At 56.9% G+C, this 17,174-nt stretch overlaps 1 protein-coding gene across 8 annotated transcripts in view; it reads left to right on the top strand.

Moving 5' to 3' along the window:
• B3GNTL1 (UDP-GlcNAc:betaGal beta-1,3-N-acetylglucosaminyltransferase like 1) overlaps positions 1-17,174 on the top strand; it is an 83,034-nt gene that overhangs the window by 18,034 nt on the left and 47,826 nt on the right. For 6 of the 8 annotated variants that reach the window (XM_010342244.3, XM_010342243.3, XM_039476653.2 and 3 more), the window contains exon 5: positions 16,119-16,184. The exons of the other annotated variants lie outside the window; for them this stretch is intronic. In XM_010342244.3, the coding sequence (XP_010340546.1) occupies positions 16,119-16,184 (66 nt within the window). The remainder of the gene's footprint in view (positions 1-16,118; positions 16,185-17,174) is intronic. 8 annotated transcript variants of the gene reach the window in all.

The raw sequence follows: 17,174 nt of genomic DNA, 5'->3' as shown, positions 1-17,174 counted from the left end.
AACCTTACTAATTTATAAAGGTTGATAAGAAAACACTAAGAAAATAAGTCGGCAGAGTTCAGGAGCAGACTTTCAGAAGTGGATGTACAAACGACTGATAAACTTTCTAAGAACTTGAATCATCTGTATTCAAACAGACTCGTGAGATTGTCTTAAAAACGGAATTAATAACACTTTTAAAACTGTAGATACCTTAGTATTTTGGACGGTCTAAATCGGTGCCATCCTGACACTGTGACTTTGCATTTTGTATCAAGAGCCTGAAGGGTGCCCCTCACTCCTCGGCTGTTCCTCGGCTCTCCTCCTCTGAGGTGTCTCTGAGAAAGATTTGGATACAAAGAAGCTTCAGGTTGTTGACTGTGATGGAAAATAGAAACCCATTAATATGGGACAGTAGAGTCAGGGTAAAGAAGTTCCCGGCGGCTCTCATGGGGGAGTCACTGTCGTGTTTATTAAGACTCCTTTTGAGGCAGCGTCTCGCCCTGTAGCCCAGGCTGGCGTGATCTTGGCTCACTGCAACCTCTGCCTCCCGGGTTCTAGCGATTCTCTCGCCTCAGCCTCCTGTGTAGCTGGGACTGCAGGCCCACACCATCACACCCAGCTAATTTTTGTATTTTTAGCAGAGTCGAGGTTTCACCACATTGGCCAGGATGGTCTCAATCTCTTGACCTCGTGATCCGCCTGCCTTGGCCTCCCAGCGTGCTGGGATTAGGGCGTAAGCCATGGCTCCGGACCTGTAAAGACTTTTAAATAGTGGGACAAATGAGTGAATAACGGGTAATTGCTTGCATAGTCTGTACTCAAAAACAGATTTTTTAAAAATTACTTTAAAATGAACTTTCAGAACGTGTCTGAACCTGTCCTGTCTCTGCAGCCAGGCTCACAGTCCTGGGGTGGGGTTCCCCGCTTCTGTGCATTCCTGGGGTGCTGCCCAGTGTCTCCAGGCAGCTGGGGCCCAGAGCTCCTGCCTGTGCAGGAATTCACGGAGAGGCCCCTGCTCCTCTCCTCCTGACCCAGCTGTTTTCCTCGATCACCAGAAGACTCTGCTCAGGTCTTGGTACATGCGGAGGTTTGGGAGGTGTGTGCCTGTGTGCGAACAGGGTAAAACGGCACCTTCCTCACCCGGCTCTGGAAGTCAGGACCCCCAGGGCTGTATATTCCTCAGCTCTGGAAGTTAGGACCCCCAGACTGTATATTCCTCACCCAATTCGAAGTCAGGACCCCCAAGGCTGTGTATTTCTCAGTAGCTCTGGAAGTTGGGACCCCAGGGCTGTGTACTGCTTGGCTCTGGAAGTCAGGACCCCCAGACTGTGTATTCCTCACCTGGCTCTGGAAGTCAGGACCCCCAGGCTCTGTATTTCTCAGTAGCTCTGGAAGTCAGGACCCCCAGACTGTGTATTTCTCACCCAGCTCTGGAAGTCGGGACCCCCAGGCTCTGTATTTCTCAGTAGCTCTGAAAGTTAGGCCCCCCCAGGGCTGTGTACTCCTCGGCTCTGAAAGTTAGGCCCCCGCAGGGCTGTGTACTCCTCGGCTCTGGACGTCGGGACCCCCAGGGCTGTGTACTCCTCGGCTCTGGAAGTCGGGACCCCCAGGGCTGTGTACTCCTCGGCTCTGGAAGTCGGGACCCCCAGGGCTGTGTACTCCTCGGCTCTGGAAGTCGGGACCCCCAGGGCTGTGTACTCCTCGGCTCTGGACGTCGGGACCCCCAGGGCTGTGTACTCCTCGGCTCTGGAAGTCGAGACCCCCCCCAGGGCTGTGTACTCCTCGGCTCTGGAAGTCGAGACCCCCCCCCCAGGGCTGTGTACTCCTCGGCTCTGGAAGTCGGGACCCCCCAGGGCTGTGTACTCCTCGGCTCTGGAAGTCGAGACCCCCCCCAGGGCTGTGTACTCCTCGGCTCTGGAAGTCGGGACCCCCCAGGGCTGTGTACTCCTCGGCTCTGGACGTCGAGACCCCGCAGGGCTGTGTACTCCTCGGCTCTGGACGTCGGGACCCCCAGGGCTGTGTACTCCTCGGCTCTGGAAGTCGGGACCCCCAGGGCTGTGTACTCCTCGGCTCTGGACGTCGAGACCCCGCAGGGCTGTGTACTCCTCGGCTCTGGAAGTCGGGACCCCCAGGGCTGTGTACTCCTCGGCTCTGGACGTCGGGACCCCCCAGTGCTGTGTACTCCTCGGCTCTGGACGTCGGGACCCCCCCCAGGGCTGTGTACTCCTCGGCTCTGGAAGTCGAGACCCCCCCCAGGGCTGTGTACTCCTCGGCTCTGGAAGTCGGGACCCCCAGGGCTGTGTACTCCTCGGCTCTGGAAGTCGGGACCCCCAGGGCTGTGTACTCCTCGGCTCTGGAAGTCGAGACCCCCCCCAGGGCTGTGTACTCCTCGGCTCTGGAAGTCGGGACCCCGCAGGGCTGTGTACTCCTCGGCTCTGGAAGTCGGGACCCCCAGGGCTGTGTACTCCTCGGCTCTGGAAGTCGGGACCCCCAGGGCTGTGTACTCCTCGGCTCTGGAAGTCGGGACCCCCAGGGCTGTGTACTCCTCGGCTCTGGAAGTCGAGACCCCCCCCAGGGCTGTGTACTCCTCGGCTCTGGAAGTCGGGACCCCCAGGGCTGTGTACTCCTCAGTTCTGGAAGTCGAGACCCCCCCCAGGGCTGTGTACTCCTCAGCTCTGGAAGTCGGGACCCCGCAGGGCTGTGTACTCCTCGGCTCTGGAAGTTGGGACCCCCAGGGCTGTGTACTCCTCGGCTCTGGAAGTCGGGACCCCCAGGGCTGTGTACTCCTCGGCTCTGGAAGTCGAGACCCCGCAGGGCTGCACTCGCTGCTGTGGCTCCTGTTCTGCTGCCTGGATCTCTTTCTTCTCTTCTCTTTTCCTCTTAAACTAAAATGCCTCCGCTTTCTCCTGTTTTCTTCTATAAAACCTCCAGCCCTCTCTCCTGACCCTTCTCTGATGTGTTTATGCTCAGATGGCCCATGGGTGTTTTCCTCACTGAGACAGTGTCCACCCAGGTCGGCTCAACCCACCACCTTGGAGATGGCGCCCTTCCTTGTCTCTGGGTGACGGGATATGGTCGTCTTTTCTTTGTTTCCGGTGGTTCTTCTGGAAGGAGTACGTTGCGGCGATTGTGTTCTCACTAGTGACGGCTGCAGGTGCGCGGTGGCCTCGGCAGGAGACGAGAACCCCCCTGTTCTTGCAGCACCTGAACGTTCCCGGGACACAGGTCCCAGCTGGGACTGCTGTTTCCGTCCTGCTCCAGAGGAAAAGAACATGTAGAAGTCGCCCCTCCTCCACTTGGTAGCTTCCTTTGCTTGCCGGAGGGTGGGAAGGAAAGGTTCACGGGGGTGTGGGAGGTCAGGAGGGGGAGAGCTCGGTGGCCTCGGAAGCCGGGAGCCGGGACGGAGCCGGAGAGCAAGGCCCAGGAGTGGCCTGACGGCGGTGCCGGGTCTCACCGCGGGCTCGGCAGCAGGAATGGCTTGTTAAAGATGGGAAGAGGGTAGAATCGGGCCCTGAAATGCCTTTCAGCATCTGGGAGGGAGGGCAGAGTGCGATGCCCGGCTCTGTCGGTCTCTGCCGTTGTGGGACAGGGAGGGGCAGGGGCTCCCAGAGGAACAGGGAGGGTGTGGTGGGAGCAGAAGCCCACTGATGCCTCGGCGCCAGGGTGTCAGAAAGACCATGGTGCAGAAGCCTGACTGGGGAAGGCTTGCCCCCAGCACTAGGAATCTGAATCGTTCTCAGGGTTTAGTTGAAATAAATAATGAAATAATGCTAAGATAAACTTTGGTGAACTTTGGAGCTAGGTGAGGTGGCTCACGCCTGTAATCCCAGCACTTTGGGAGACCGAGGTGGGCAGATCACTTGAGGTCAAGAGTTCGAGACCGGCCTGGCCAACAGGGTGAAAATCCATCTCTGCTAAAAATACAAAAAGTAGCTGGGAGTGGTGTTGGGCGCCTGTAATCCCAGCTACTCAGGAGGCTGAGGCAGGAGGATCGCTTGATCCCGGTGCAGAGGTTGCAGTGAGCTGAGATTGCACCATTGCACCTCAGTGTCCATCTCAAAAACAGCAACAACAAAACGCTGCTAAGCCGCGGGCAGCAGATAGTGGCACTGGGATATGTAAGGCCACCTGGCCACAGTTGCCGGAGGGGCACGCCTGCTCTCCTGGTGACTCCTGGGACTGGTGGCGACTCTGGGGACTGGTGGGGTGTCTGGGAGGGATGAACAGGACACAGAATCTCTGCTTTATTTGGGGTTCAGTGTGGGGCACACATACTGCCCTGGGTTTTCAGACTTTGTCGCAAAGTTTAGATTTCATTTTCATAGTTTAAAAAAACACAAAACCAAAACCACCACGGACAAAGAAAGGACCCAGCGAAGAGCAGCGAAAGTCGAGAGACGGACAGACGGACAAGTGTACGCGGCAGGGAGATGACGCTGCGTGAACGTGAGGACAGGCTGACGCGTGTGCTCCTGGTTCCAGAGAGCCATGTTGACAGATCCGTGCTGTCGTGCTTTCTTTGTTGTGTATTGATGGCGTGTTGAAGCATCCACGTCCTGAAGCCCCTGCAGAAGGAGGCCTGGCCTGGGGAGAGTGTGCCGGGCTCCCGAGCTCCGTCTGGGGGGACGGCTGGCCTGGGGAGAGTGTGCCGGGCTCCCGAGCTCCGTCTTGCGGGGACGCCTGGCCTGGGGAGAGTGTGCCGGGCTCCCGAGCCCGTCTGGGGGGACGCCTGGGAAGTGTGTGCCGGGCTCCCGAGCTCCGTCTTGCGGGGACACCTGGCCTGGGGAGAGTGTGCCGGGCTCCCGAGCTCCGTCTGGGGGGACGCCTGGGAAGTGTGTGCCGGGCTCCCGAGCTCCGTCTTGCGGGGACGGCTGGCCTGGGGAGAGTGTGCCGGGCTCCCGAGCTCCGTCTGGGGGGACGGCTGGCCTGGGGAGAGTGTGCCGGGCTCCCGAGCTCCGTCTGGGGGGACGCCTGGGAAGTGTGTGCCGGGCTCCCGAGCTCCGTCTGGGGGGACACCTGGCCTGGGGAGAGTGTGCCGGGCTCCCGAGCTCCGTCTGGGGGGACGCCTGGCCTGGGGAGAGTGTGCCGGGCTCCCGAGTTCCGTCTGGGGGGACGCCTGGGAAGTGTGTGCCGGGCTCCCGAGCCCGTCTGGGGGGACGCCTGGCCTGGGGAGAGTGTGCCAGGCTCCCGAGCCCGTCTGGGGGGACGCCTGGCCTGGTCTGACCCCACTGTTCAGCTCCCATTCCTGCTTTGGAGCAGGTCTGTGGATGTTGCGAGGCTGGGCCTGTGGGCACCCTCCTGGGTGCTGGCTCCTCTGTGGAGCTGATGAGGACAGGAGGTGACCACCCCTGAAAGACCTTGGGGTTTTGCCCGGCCGACCCGTGTGAATGTCAGCGGGAACTCACTCCGGGTCCAGGATGTGCAGAGGGCGTTAGTTAGAGTGGAACAGATACAGTCCCTGACCTCTAGGGTTGGTACTGAGGACACTTTGAGCAAATCTTCACCTTTTGCTAATAGAACGTGTCCATCCTCCCTGGGACCCACCGCACCCAGCTGCGGTCAGAGTGGACCTGACTGCACGCCGGTCTCTTCATGTGGCGCCCGCCGGGACAGCTTCTCCTAGAGCCTATTAGGTGGCCTCAGGTGTCCAGAAAGGCCGTGTTCCGGCCTCCCCCATGACTATCCCACGCTTGGTTCCCAAGGGGCAGAGGGGTGAGTCCCGCAGAGCCCCATCCAAACGTGGCGCCGGCCCTGGGAGTACCCTTGGGCACTGGGGCGGCCGCTGCTGAGTTTACACGCCTCCCTGCTGGGCTCCCACGCGTCAGGGCCTGACGCGGCCCTTCTCCCAGACACACTGCTGTGTTCTCCTCGTGGTGGTTCGCGTCCTTGGAAACTTCAGAGGAATCAAACAACGTAAACAAAAAGCCTGGCTTGTAAAGAAAATAGCCCTTAAATATTTCATTCGTGACAATGATTCAGAAATGTTCAAACACAATGTCTATGAAATCATCCGAACAGCAGCTTCATCCAGAAGGTTCTGGCGGCTCCTCGTGCTGCGTCCTTCCTCGTGGACCAGGTTTCCTGTTCCCTTCGGCCTCCGGGGTTCCCAGGAGAGAGAACCTCTGTCTGCCCCCGTCCTGCCCAGCGGTCCCTTCGCTGGGAACCGCCGCGCGGGTCCACGTGCACAGGAAGGCATGTGGCCTTCCTGGAACCACCCGGGGCCTCTGCAGGGCGCCTCAGGTGAGAGGAGAGGGGATGTGTGGCTGGAACTGAGGAGGGCCAGGCGGGGAAGGGCTGCAGACAGGGACTGCGCGAAGGCGCCGTCTCCACCGACGCAGCCCCGAAGCTGCTCCTGGCGTCCCCCGGGCTGTGCGGAGGGTAGAGACAAGCCTGGCCGTCCTCATCCTCCCCGCCGATCCTTGAGCGAGGGGTGCGGCCATAGCCGTCCAGAACCCTGCAAGCTGCCAGGCGCTCTGAGCCCGGCCCGCGTCGGAGGCCGCTCTCCATCCACCTCTGGCTGCCCTTGACCGCCTTCTGCCCTAAGCCCCTTCACTTCTCCGCGTTCCCACCTGCGGTTTTGCTTCTGCCTTGCTTGCGCTCATCCTGCTGCTGGGTTCGCAGCCCTTGAGCTGCGCCCTTCCTCTCCAGCTTCTGTTTTCTAACTTAAGGTTTAAGCACCTGGTTTTCCTCTTCGGGAGTACCTACCGCTGTAGGGGTGTCCATAAGGTTTGAATATAAAACCCTAGTTATTATTCAGCTGTGATTCCTTATTTCCATTGTGGTTTTTCTTCTTTTTAAATTTAGATCGCAGGATCTCGGAGCCCAGATTTGAATGAATCACGATCCATGGTTCAGACACATTCCTATCATTTGCTCCTGCACAGCCCGTTGTATTTCTCTTTGTGATTCTAACGGTACTGGCCATCACGGGTAGTGTCTAACTGAGGCCAGCGGTGCAGGTGATGAAGGATTTTACCAAGACAGTTGTAGGTCTGAAAGGCAGATTTATTAGAGGAAGTACAAAGACAGGTTGCAAGAGAGCAAAGCGCACATCAGCAAGAGAGGAGCTGACTGGCAGGAGACGAAGCCTTGCTGGGTGTTACAGCTGGAGAGGGCCTCGTGCTGCACTGATAGTGCCTTGCTGGGGGTTTTATGAGGTGGTGTTTGTGGTGGAGAGGGTCGCACGTAGCACTGATAACCCCAAGGTGCAGGGAGCTAGTTTGCATCTCTCTCTCAACCGAGGGTCCGCTGGTAAGTTGGGCTGGGAAGACTGAGTTATGTGCGTTATTTGTGCAGAAGCCCCATAGAGGACAGGCAGACGTGCAGCTAATCTGCTTTTTCTTTTGCTTTCTCCTCTCGCTTCTTTCCCCTTGTTAGGGCTCCACACCTTTTTTTTTTTTTTAATTTTCATAGTGTTATGAATGAACACCTGTGAACCTGCCACCCCAAACAAGAGCCAGCTCGGGCCTCTGACGTCTCGCAGGTAACCACACTTATCCCCTGCCTTCCTCCACCGGGTGACTGTCAGCCCAGATTCTGTGCTCAGTACCCTTGCTCCCTTTTAAAATAATTATCTGGTATCTATACAAATCTGAAAAAAAAATTTTAGGCTGGGCACGGTGGCTCATGTCTGTAATCCCAGCACTTTGGGAGGCCGAGACGGTGGATCACGTGTGGTTGGGAGTTTGAGACCAGCCTGACCAACATGGAGAAACCCCATCTCTACCAAAAGTACAAAAAAATAAGCTGGACACGGTGGTACACGCCTGTAGTCCCAGCTACTCAGGAGGCTGAGGCAGGAGAATCGCTTGAACCCGGGAGGCGGAGGTTGTGGTGAGCTGAGATCACACCATTGCACTCCAGCCTGGGTAACAAGAGCAAGACTCTGTCTCAAAAAAAAAAGAAAAAAAGAAGTTTAACTTCAGTCCTTTTTAACTGGATATATGACACCGTACGTCGTATTTTGGAACTTTTAAACCTTATTATCGTTGAGGTCCATTCTTCTTGTTGCATGTCATAGTTTATTCCGGTTTTAAAACTCCAGGTAGAGTCTACGCAGACTATTTCCATGTGACGTGTGTACAGTGTGGGTGACCTGCTGTGCTTCGACAGCGCACAGGCCGGCGTGACTCACACCCCAGTCAGGCCGCAGCGGCTTCCACCCCGGGAGCCCCCGCACGCTCCAGGCTGCAGGCCCCGGGCAGCCTCTGCCCTGACTGGGAGCGCCAGGGCTTTGCCTGCCAGTCCTTGGGTTTCGTGTGTCTGTGAGACCGCCACCGTGCCCGTGTTTCCCTGTCCACTCAGCCAAATGCGTCCCAGTTTGCGCGTGGGCATCCTGTTCGCTCGTGTCCGCTCATCCTCGTGTGACGGCACCATGATTGTGTCTGCTGTAGTTTCCAGCGTGTGTAATCAAGGTGCCATTAACCTTCTTGTCTTTCTGAGGACGTGTTTCCACTTCTCTGGGGAAATACCTCGGGGTGGAATTGACAGCTCGTAGGGAATGGTATTTTTACCCGACAAGAATCTGCTCCACGGCTTCCAGCACTCATGTGGCTCTGCCTCCCCATCAGGGCGCAGGCTCTTCATGTTCATGATTCTAGTCGCTCTGGAGTGTCTTGCTGTGGCTTAATTGACGTTTTCCTGATGGCTGGTGATGGTGAGCACCTTTTCATGGGTTTATTGGCCACTCAGAAATCGTCTCTCATGAAGCACACAACTTTTATTAAAAATTGAGGGTTTTTTTCAGACAAAGTCTCGCTCTGTCACCCAGGCTGGAGTGCTGTGGCACTATCTTGGCTCACTGCAACCTCCATCTCCTGGGTTCCAGCGATTCTCTTGCCTCAGCCTCCCGAGTAGCTGGGACTGCAGGCACACACCACCATGCCCGGCTAATTTTTTGTATTTTAGTAGAGACAGGGTCTCACCATGTTGCCCAGGCTGGTCTTGAACTCCTGAGCTCAGGCAATCCACCCGCCTCAGCCTCCCAAAGTGCTGGGATTACAGGTGCAAGCCACTGTGCCCAGCCTGTTTGTCTTACTATTAAAGAGTTGCAAGAATTTGGTGACATATTCTAGACGCAGGCCTTTGTCAGACATATGGATTGTGGATATTTTCCCTGGAAGTGGCTTACTTTTTTTTTTTTTTGAGACACAGTCTCCCTCTGTCACCCAGGCTGGAGTACAGTGGCCTGATCTCGGCTCACTGTAGCCTCGGCCTCCCAGCCTCAAGCTACCCTCCTGTCTCAGCCTCTCAGCACAGGGATTACAGGCGTGAGCCACCGCGCCTGGCCCCTGTTCATATTTTAAGTGTGTCTTGATAAGCGGAAGTTTTTAATATCAGTGAAGTCCAACTTATGTGCTGTTTTCTGGTTAAATGTTTTCCCTAAGAGATCTTGGCTCACCCCAGAGGAGAATGTGTTCCTCTGGCAGCTTCTGCCTCAGACTTCCACGCTGGCCTCGCTTGCCGTCTCTAGTTAACTTCCGTGTGTGCTGTACAGTCAGTGTCCAGGTTGGCATTTTTCATGTGGATGTTCAGTTCCAGCACCGTTTGCTGAAGAGGCTTCTTTTCTGCGTGGAACTGGGCTGATGCCTTTGTGGAAACTGCCCTGGCCGGCAGCTTCCCGTCGTGCTCTGTTGGTCTGTCATCTGCCGCGCCTTCGCTGTGTCTGCCGCCGGCGTTCTGTGGGCAGACCTGCCGTGTGCACTCACCTGTCCTCCTGCAGGCGGGCTTTTGGGAATGTGTGTTCCTCTTAGGTTTGTACCCAAGGTGGAAATGCCAGTTCCCGGGGCACAGAAGAGCAACACCGGCAAACATCCGCGCTCTCGCTGGCTCTCCAGCGTGTAGATTTTGCTCTGGGTTCACTTTTGCGGGCTGAGCAGGAGTGAGGGGTCCCCCGTGTGCCTGGATTTGCACTTCCTGGTTGCGAGTTATGGTGAGTTCCTCTTATGTCCCTGGCCCTGGGTTTCCTTTTCTGTGAAGCGTTTGCATCTTTTGCCCATTTCTCTTTCTCCTTTGAAACAATCATGACGTAGAGAAAGTTTCAAGGATAGTGCAAGGAACCTTTTGCTTTCCCTGGGCCATTGCCATAGGCCACCAGCATCACGCGTGTCATCCCGAGTACATGTGTATGTGTGTGTGTGTCCCGCAGAGAGCATTCTCCTGCAGCCACAGATGCGCTCACGGGACACACGTGTCACCTCAGGTACGTGTGTGTCCCGCAGAGAGCATTCTCCTGCAGCCACAGATGCGCTCACAGGACACACGTGTCACCTCAGGTACGTGTGTGTGTCCCGTAGAGAGCATTCTCCTGCAGCCACAGATGCACTCACAGGACACACGTGTCACCTCAGGTACATGTGTGTGTCCCGCAGAGAGCATTCTCCTGCAGCCACGAATGCGCTCACGGGACATGTGTCATCCCGAGTATGTGTGTGTCCCACAGAGCATTCTCTCCTACAGCCCATGGATGCAGTCACAGGACACGCATATCACCCTGAGTATGTGCATGTGTCCTACAGAGAACATTCTCCTGTAGCCCACAGATGTGCTCACAGGACACGCGCGTCAGCCTGAGTACATGTGTGTGTTTCAGAGAACATTCTCCTCTCCAGCCATGGATGTACTCACGGGATATGCGTGTCACCCCGATATGTGTTATGTCCCGCAGAGAACATTCTCCTCTCTTACAGCCCACGGATGCACTCACAGGACACGCATGTCACCCCGAGTACATGTGTGTGTGTCCCGCAGAGAACATTCTTCTCTCCTGCAGCCACGGATGTGCTCGCAGGACACGCATGTCACCCCAAGTATATGTATGTGTCCCACAGAGCATTCTCCTCTCCAGCCCAGGGATGCACTCACAGGACACACGTGTCACCCTGAGCACCTATGTGTGTCCTGCAGCGAACATTCTCCTGCAGCCATGGACGTGCCCACCGGACACACGCGTCACCCCTAGTACCTGTGTGTGTCCTGCAAGGGCTGGGTTTCCGCTTTCCCTTCCAGCTCTTTGCTGCAGTTGCTGGAGGTCAGGAGACATGGGGGTGGAAGGAACAGACCAGGTACCTCCCAGCATGCATTTAACAGAAAGGGGACTTGAGGCCACATGCTTTGCCTTGGGGGGTTTTGAGAGCAAGGCCTTTCACCACAGAGCATGGTGCAGACTGAGGGATTACTGAATCATGTTGTTTTCTCTATATTTAGAACGGCACACTGCTCAGTAACTTATCCAATGCAGATGTTGCAGCTGAGTGAGGAAGTTGGTTTCTCCCCATCTCTTTATCACATGTCACCTGACTTCTATGTTGCATATGTTGGCTTTAGCCTGGAATTGTTTAGACAAGAATGTGAATATTAGCTGTATACAATTTGCAGCAGCTTTGGAAAACAGTGTAATTCCACGTGAGTGCAGGTGGGGACAGTGCTGAGCTGATGTGAGTTCACGCAGGTGCAGGTGGGGACAGTGCTGAGCTGATGTGAGTTCACGCAGGTGCAGGTGGGGACAGTGCTGAGCTGATGTGAGTTCACCCGGGTGCAGGTGAGGACAGTATTGAGCTAAAGTGAGTTCACGGGGTGCAGGTGAGAACAGTGTTGAGCTGATGTGAGTTCACATGGGTGCAGGTGGGGACAGTGTTGAGCTGATGTGAGTTCACAGGGTGCAGGTGGGGACAGTGTTGAGCTAATGTGAGTTCACATGGGTGCAGGTGGGGACAGTGTTGAGCTAATGTGAGTTCACGTGGGTGCAGGTGGGCACAGTGTTGAGCTGATGTGAGTTCACGTGGGTGCAGGTGGGGACAGTGCTGAGCTGATGTGAGTTCACGCGGGTGCAGGTGGGGACAGTGTTGAGCTGATGTGAGTTCACATGGGTGCAGGTGGGGACAGTGCTGCGCTGATGTGAGTTCACGCGGGTGCAGGTGGGGACAGTGCTGAGCTGATGTGAGTTCACGCGGGTGCAGGTGGGGGACAGTGCTGAGCTGATGTGAGTTCACGCAGGTGCAGGTGAGGACAGTGCTGAGCTGATGTGAGTTCACGCGGGTGCAGGTGGATGAGGACAGTGTTGAGCTGATGTGAGTTCACGTGGGTGCAGGTGGGGACAGTGCTGAGCTTACGTGAGTTCACAGGGTGCAGGTAGGTGAGGACAGTGTTGAGCTGATGTGAGTTCACAGGGTGCAGGTGCAGGTGGGGACAGTGTTGTGCTGATATGAGTTCACACAGGTGCAGGTGGGTGAGGACAGTGGTGAGCTGATGTGAGTTCACGCGGGTGCAGGTGGGGACAGTGCTGAGCTCACGTGAGTTCACGTGGGTGCAGGTAGGTGAGGACAGTGGTGAGCTGATGTGAGTTCACAGGGTGCAGGTGCAGGTGGGGACAGTGTGCTGATATGAGTTCACACAGGTGCAGGTGGGTGAGGACAGTGCTGGGCTAATGTGAGTTCACACGGGTGCAGGTGGGTGGGGACAGTTCCCTGTCTGGCCATATTGGTTTTTATCTGTGCTGCGGCTTCACAGGTTAGAGCTGCTCCCAAGCTGGAGATGGGTTGCCGTGGCCGAATCTGTCACATGGTCTGAGACTGGCTGGGACGCCCGGTGCATGATGCCAAGGGGCAGGAGAAGCCAGGCCCGTCTGCCGCTGCCCTTGCTGAAGCCAGTGTTTGCTGGTCACAGCCTGAGTCCTCTGTCCTGCCTCCAGCTCCTGGTGTGCTGGAAACTACAGGCTGTCATGTGACCATGTCTGTAATGTAGGCGGACTTCAAATGTCTTTAAATTAAAGGTACTTTGCCAGGTTTTAAAAAGTCACTGTTTTCATTCTGTGTTCAACAGTTTATCAAGTAAACAAACATGCCTCCTCCACTAAAATAAACAATTGACAGAAAACTCCATGTGCTACAGATAATCGCTTTAAAGACGTTAGCAGCTGACTGTTGGAGAACCGTGTGTGGGTTTGGTCTGTGCGCTCTGCGTCTGAAGGTGCTGGGAGGCGCTTGCCTGTATTTTGCCTGGAAGCTCCGTGGGACTCACTCAGGAGGGGCCCCTGCCCCGAGGCTGGTGGGCAGGACTGGTTAATAGTGAGTGCCAGCTTGATTGAAGGAGGCGAAGTCTTGTTCCTGGTGTGTCTGTGAGGGTGCTGCCGGGAGGTTCCCGTTGGGGTCAGTGGACTGAAAGGGGCAGACCCACCCTTAGTCCAGGTGGGCACCATCCCGTCAGCTGCCAGGTGGCCAGATGCAAGCAGGCTGAGGAAGGCGAAGGGCCGGGCTGCCGAGTCCTCCGTGTTTCTCCCGTGCTGGACGCGTCCTGCCCTCGGGTGTCGGACGCCAGGTTCTTCAGCCTTTGGACTCGGCTCGCACCAGTGAGTCCGGGGCTCTCGGGCCTTGGGCCGCAGACTGAAGGCTGTGCCGTCCGCCTCCCTGCGTTTGAGATGTTGGGACTCGGACCAGCTTCCTTGCTGCTCAGCTTGCAGACGGCCATCGTGGGACTTCCTCGCGTGACTGTGCGAGTCCTGTCCCTCCAGCAACCCTGAGCACAGCAGTGGGGGGGCGCGGATCCCAGGACGCCAGCTCTGCTGTCCACCCCACTCTCTTCCCGTCCTAATTCATCCTCCTTTCCATTCCTCAGGCAGAAATTACGGGCTTGTGTTTTAGACCAAGGCCTGGTGCTGTTTCAGCCGGTCGGGGTGGGACCATGTAATTTCAGTGGTGACTGTTCCCAAAAAGGCTGAGTGGGACCCACTGCAAGGCAGAGGACACCCTTGATTTCTGAGGCAGGAGGCCCCTCTCGGGACGGGAACTGCAGATTGGTGAAGCTCTGCCTGTGTAGACGCCTCTCCACCATTTCCCCCCTCCCTGTGGAGACACCCCACCCCCACTTCCCCCCCTCTGTGTAGACGCCTCTCCCCCTACTTACCCCCTCCCTGTGTAGACGCCTCTCCCCCTTCTTACTCCCTCCCCGTGTAGACGCCTCACCCTCACTTCCCCCCCGTGGAGATGCCTCTCCCCCTACTTACCCCTTCCCTATGTAGACACCTCACCCGCACTTCCCCCTCTCTGTGTAGACACCCCACCCCCTCTTCCCCCTCCCTGTGTAGACGGCTCTCCTCCACTTCCCCCTCCCTGTGGAGACACCCCACCCCCTCTGTAGAGACACCGCACCCCCTCCCTGTGGAGACACCCCACCCCCTCTGTAGAGACACCGCACCCCCACTTCCCCCTCCCTGTGTAGACGGCTCTCCCCCACTTCTCCCCCTCTGTGGAGACACCGCACCCCTACTTCTGCCCTCTGCAAGATGAGCTGTATCTTTCTTCACCCTGATGTTCGCAAAGGGTTTTCCCGAACAGAGGAAAGCGTCACAGAGCCCTGGAGAGGGAGGGCCTGAGTGCTGCAGCCCCACGCTTTCCAGAGGCGCCGGGCTCAGGCCACGTCCCCACCTGCTTGTTTCGCTCGGCACCATCTCCGCTGTTCTTGGTGGCCTGAGCCTCCTGAATGCCACGGGCCTCGGGGCTTCCTTAAGGCACTTATGCCCCAAAGAGTAGGAGCTTTTAAGATGTTTTTGCTGAGGTAGAGCATGTTCACATAAAGGCTTAGCAAAGGGGAGCGGCCTGGGTGTTGTTCAGTGGCTCCTCCAGAGCGCTGGCTCCAAAACCCGCTGACCCGGGAGTGAGCTGGAACAGGCAGATTTCTGGGCCCACCGCAGAGGCTCACTAACATCCCACGGGCCCGCCACAGAGACACACACTCACATCCCACGGGCCCACCGCAGAGACATACACTCACATCCCACGGGCCCACCGCAGAGACACACACTCACATCCCACGGGCCCGCCACAGAGACACACACTCACATCCCACGGGCCCACCGCAGAGACACACACTCACATCCCACGGGCCCACCGCAGAGACACACACTCACATCCCACGGGCCCGCCACAGAGACACACACTCACATCCCACGGGCCCGCCGCAGAGACACACTCACATCCCACGGGCCCGCCGCAGAGACACACACTCACATCCCACGGGCCCGCCGCAGAGAGACACACTCACATCCCACGGGCCCGCCGCAGAGACACACACTCACATCCCACGGGCCCGCCGCAGAGACACACACTCACATCCCACGGGCCCGCCGCAGAGACACACACTCACATCCCACGGGCCTGCCGCAGAGACACACACTCACATCCCACGGGCCCGCCGCAGAGACACACACTCACATCCCACGGGCCCGCCGCAGAGACACACACTCACATCTCACGGGCCCGCCACAGAGACACACACTCACATCCCACGGGCCAGTCACAGAGACACACGCTCACATCCCATGGGCCCACCGCAGAGACACACTCACATCCCATGGGCCAGCTGCAGAGACACACACTCACATCCCACGGGCCCACCGCAGAGACACACACATCCCACGGGCCCAGAGACACACACTCATATCTCACGGGCCCGCCACAGAGAAACACACATCCCACGTGCCCACCGCAGAGACACACACTCACATCCCACGGGCCCACTGCAGAGACACACACTCACATCCCACGGGCCCACTGCAAAGACACACACTCACATCCCACGGGCCAGCCGCAGAGACACACTCACATCCCACAGGCCAGCCACAGAGACACACTCACATCCCACGGGCCAGCCACAGAGACACACTCACATCCCACGGGCCCGCCGCAGAGACACACGCTCACATCTCACGGGCCCGCTGCAGAGATGCACTCACATCCCACGGGCCCACCGCAGAGACACACACTTACATTCCATGGGCCTGCTGCAGAGACGCACTCACGTCTCATATTGGTGCATTGGTGCCTCTTGACTGAACAGCCTGTTCAAGGCTCTTTCCTGCTTTGCTGCTGTATTGTCTATCATTTTCTGACTTAATCGTAGGCATTGCTTTATATGAGTTTGAAATATGTTCCTGGGGCTGGGCGTGGTGGCTCACACCTGTAATCCCAACTCTTTGGGAGGCTGAGGCGAGAGGATCACTTGAGGCCAGGAGTTTAGGCTGCAGTGAGCTGTGATCGTGCGACTGCACTCCAGCCTGGGCAATAAAGCGGACCCTATTAGTCAGCCAATCGACCAACCAATCAATATGAACAAACAATGGAGAACTGTGTTCTTCCCTGCAGGACGACGTGATGATGCCCCAGCGGGTGAGGCTGCAACACCAGGCTGCCGTCCAGCACCCATCCAGCGTGAGTACTGGCCTCCTCCTCAGCACTGTTACTACCTTCAGTGAAACCCCGCTGTGGCTCCTTAAATAAAGAGTTTTCCTTGGAGAGAAAAGAGTCAGGTTACGGTGAGACTCACAGTGAGGAGGCTGCAGCTGGCACATCCCTGAACACTTGAGGGAGTTTTCTTTGAAGAAAAACATGCTCCTAATTTTGAAAAGCACTTGTTCCTTTCAAATGGGTGCAAAGGGGTTTTTCTTGTTTGTAAACAGCATTTTAGAAGCTGAGTACCTCAGACGTGAAAACACAGGTTGAGAGCAATACTGTGGTAGCAGGTAAAGATTTTTATTTAGACGACCTTAAATTATGTTTTTTTTTTTTTTCCTTTTTGAGACAGAGTCTCACTCCGTCACCAGGCGCCAGGCTGGAGTGCAGTGGCACGACCTCGGCTCACTGCAGCCTCCGCCTCCCGGGTTCAAGCAGTTCTCCTGCCTCAGCCTCCCAAGTAGCTGGGGCTACAGGCACGTGCCACCACGCCCAGCTGATATTTTTGTATTTTTAGTAGAGACGGGGTTTCACCATGTTGGCCAGGATGGTCTTGATCTCTTGACCTCGTGTTCCACCTGCCTCGGCCTCCCAAAGTGCTGGGATTACAGACGTGAGCCACTGTGCCCAGCTAAATGACGGTTTTTATCTTTAGAGCGGCTTCTTGGTTGCCCCTCCAAAGCCAGGCTTCCTCAGGCCCCTCCTGAGCTGAGCACAGCAGCATCCGTGGGCTCCTCTGCTCAGCAGGTGGAAGCACCGGCCCCCACTGCAGGTGGTGGGGGCACATGGCCAGGGGTCTCTGGAGCGGGCTTCCGGCCACCTCGAGGCCCCTGCTGGCTTCAGGAGAGGTGACTGTCCTCAGAGATCTCACTGAAGTTTTAGAAGACTTTAAACCACGATGGTGATCGCTTGGTTATGAACACCAAGGGATATGAAACCGTCCGGCACTCACGGTGTCCATCCCCAGGG

The sequence above is a fragment of the Saimiri boliviensis genome, chromosome 17 (assembly GCF_048565385.1).
Source record: "Saimiri boliviensis isolate mSaiBol1 chromosome 17, mSaiBol1.pri, whole genome shotgun sequence".
Lineage (NCBI taxonomy): Eukaryota > Metazoa > Chordata > Mammalia > Primates > Cebidae > Saimiri > Saimiri boliviensis.
Note: the sequence above shows the minus strand (reverse complement) of the source record. Positions and strands in the feature narration are given on the sequence as shown.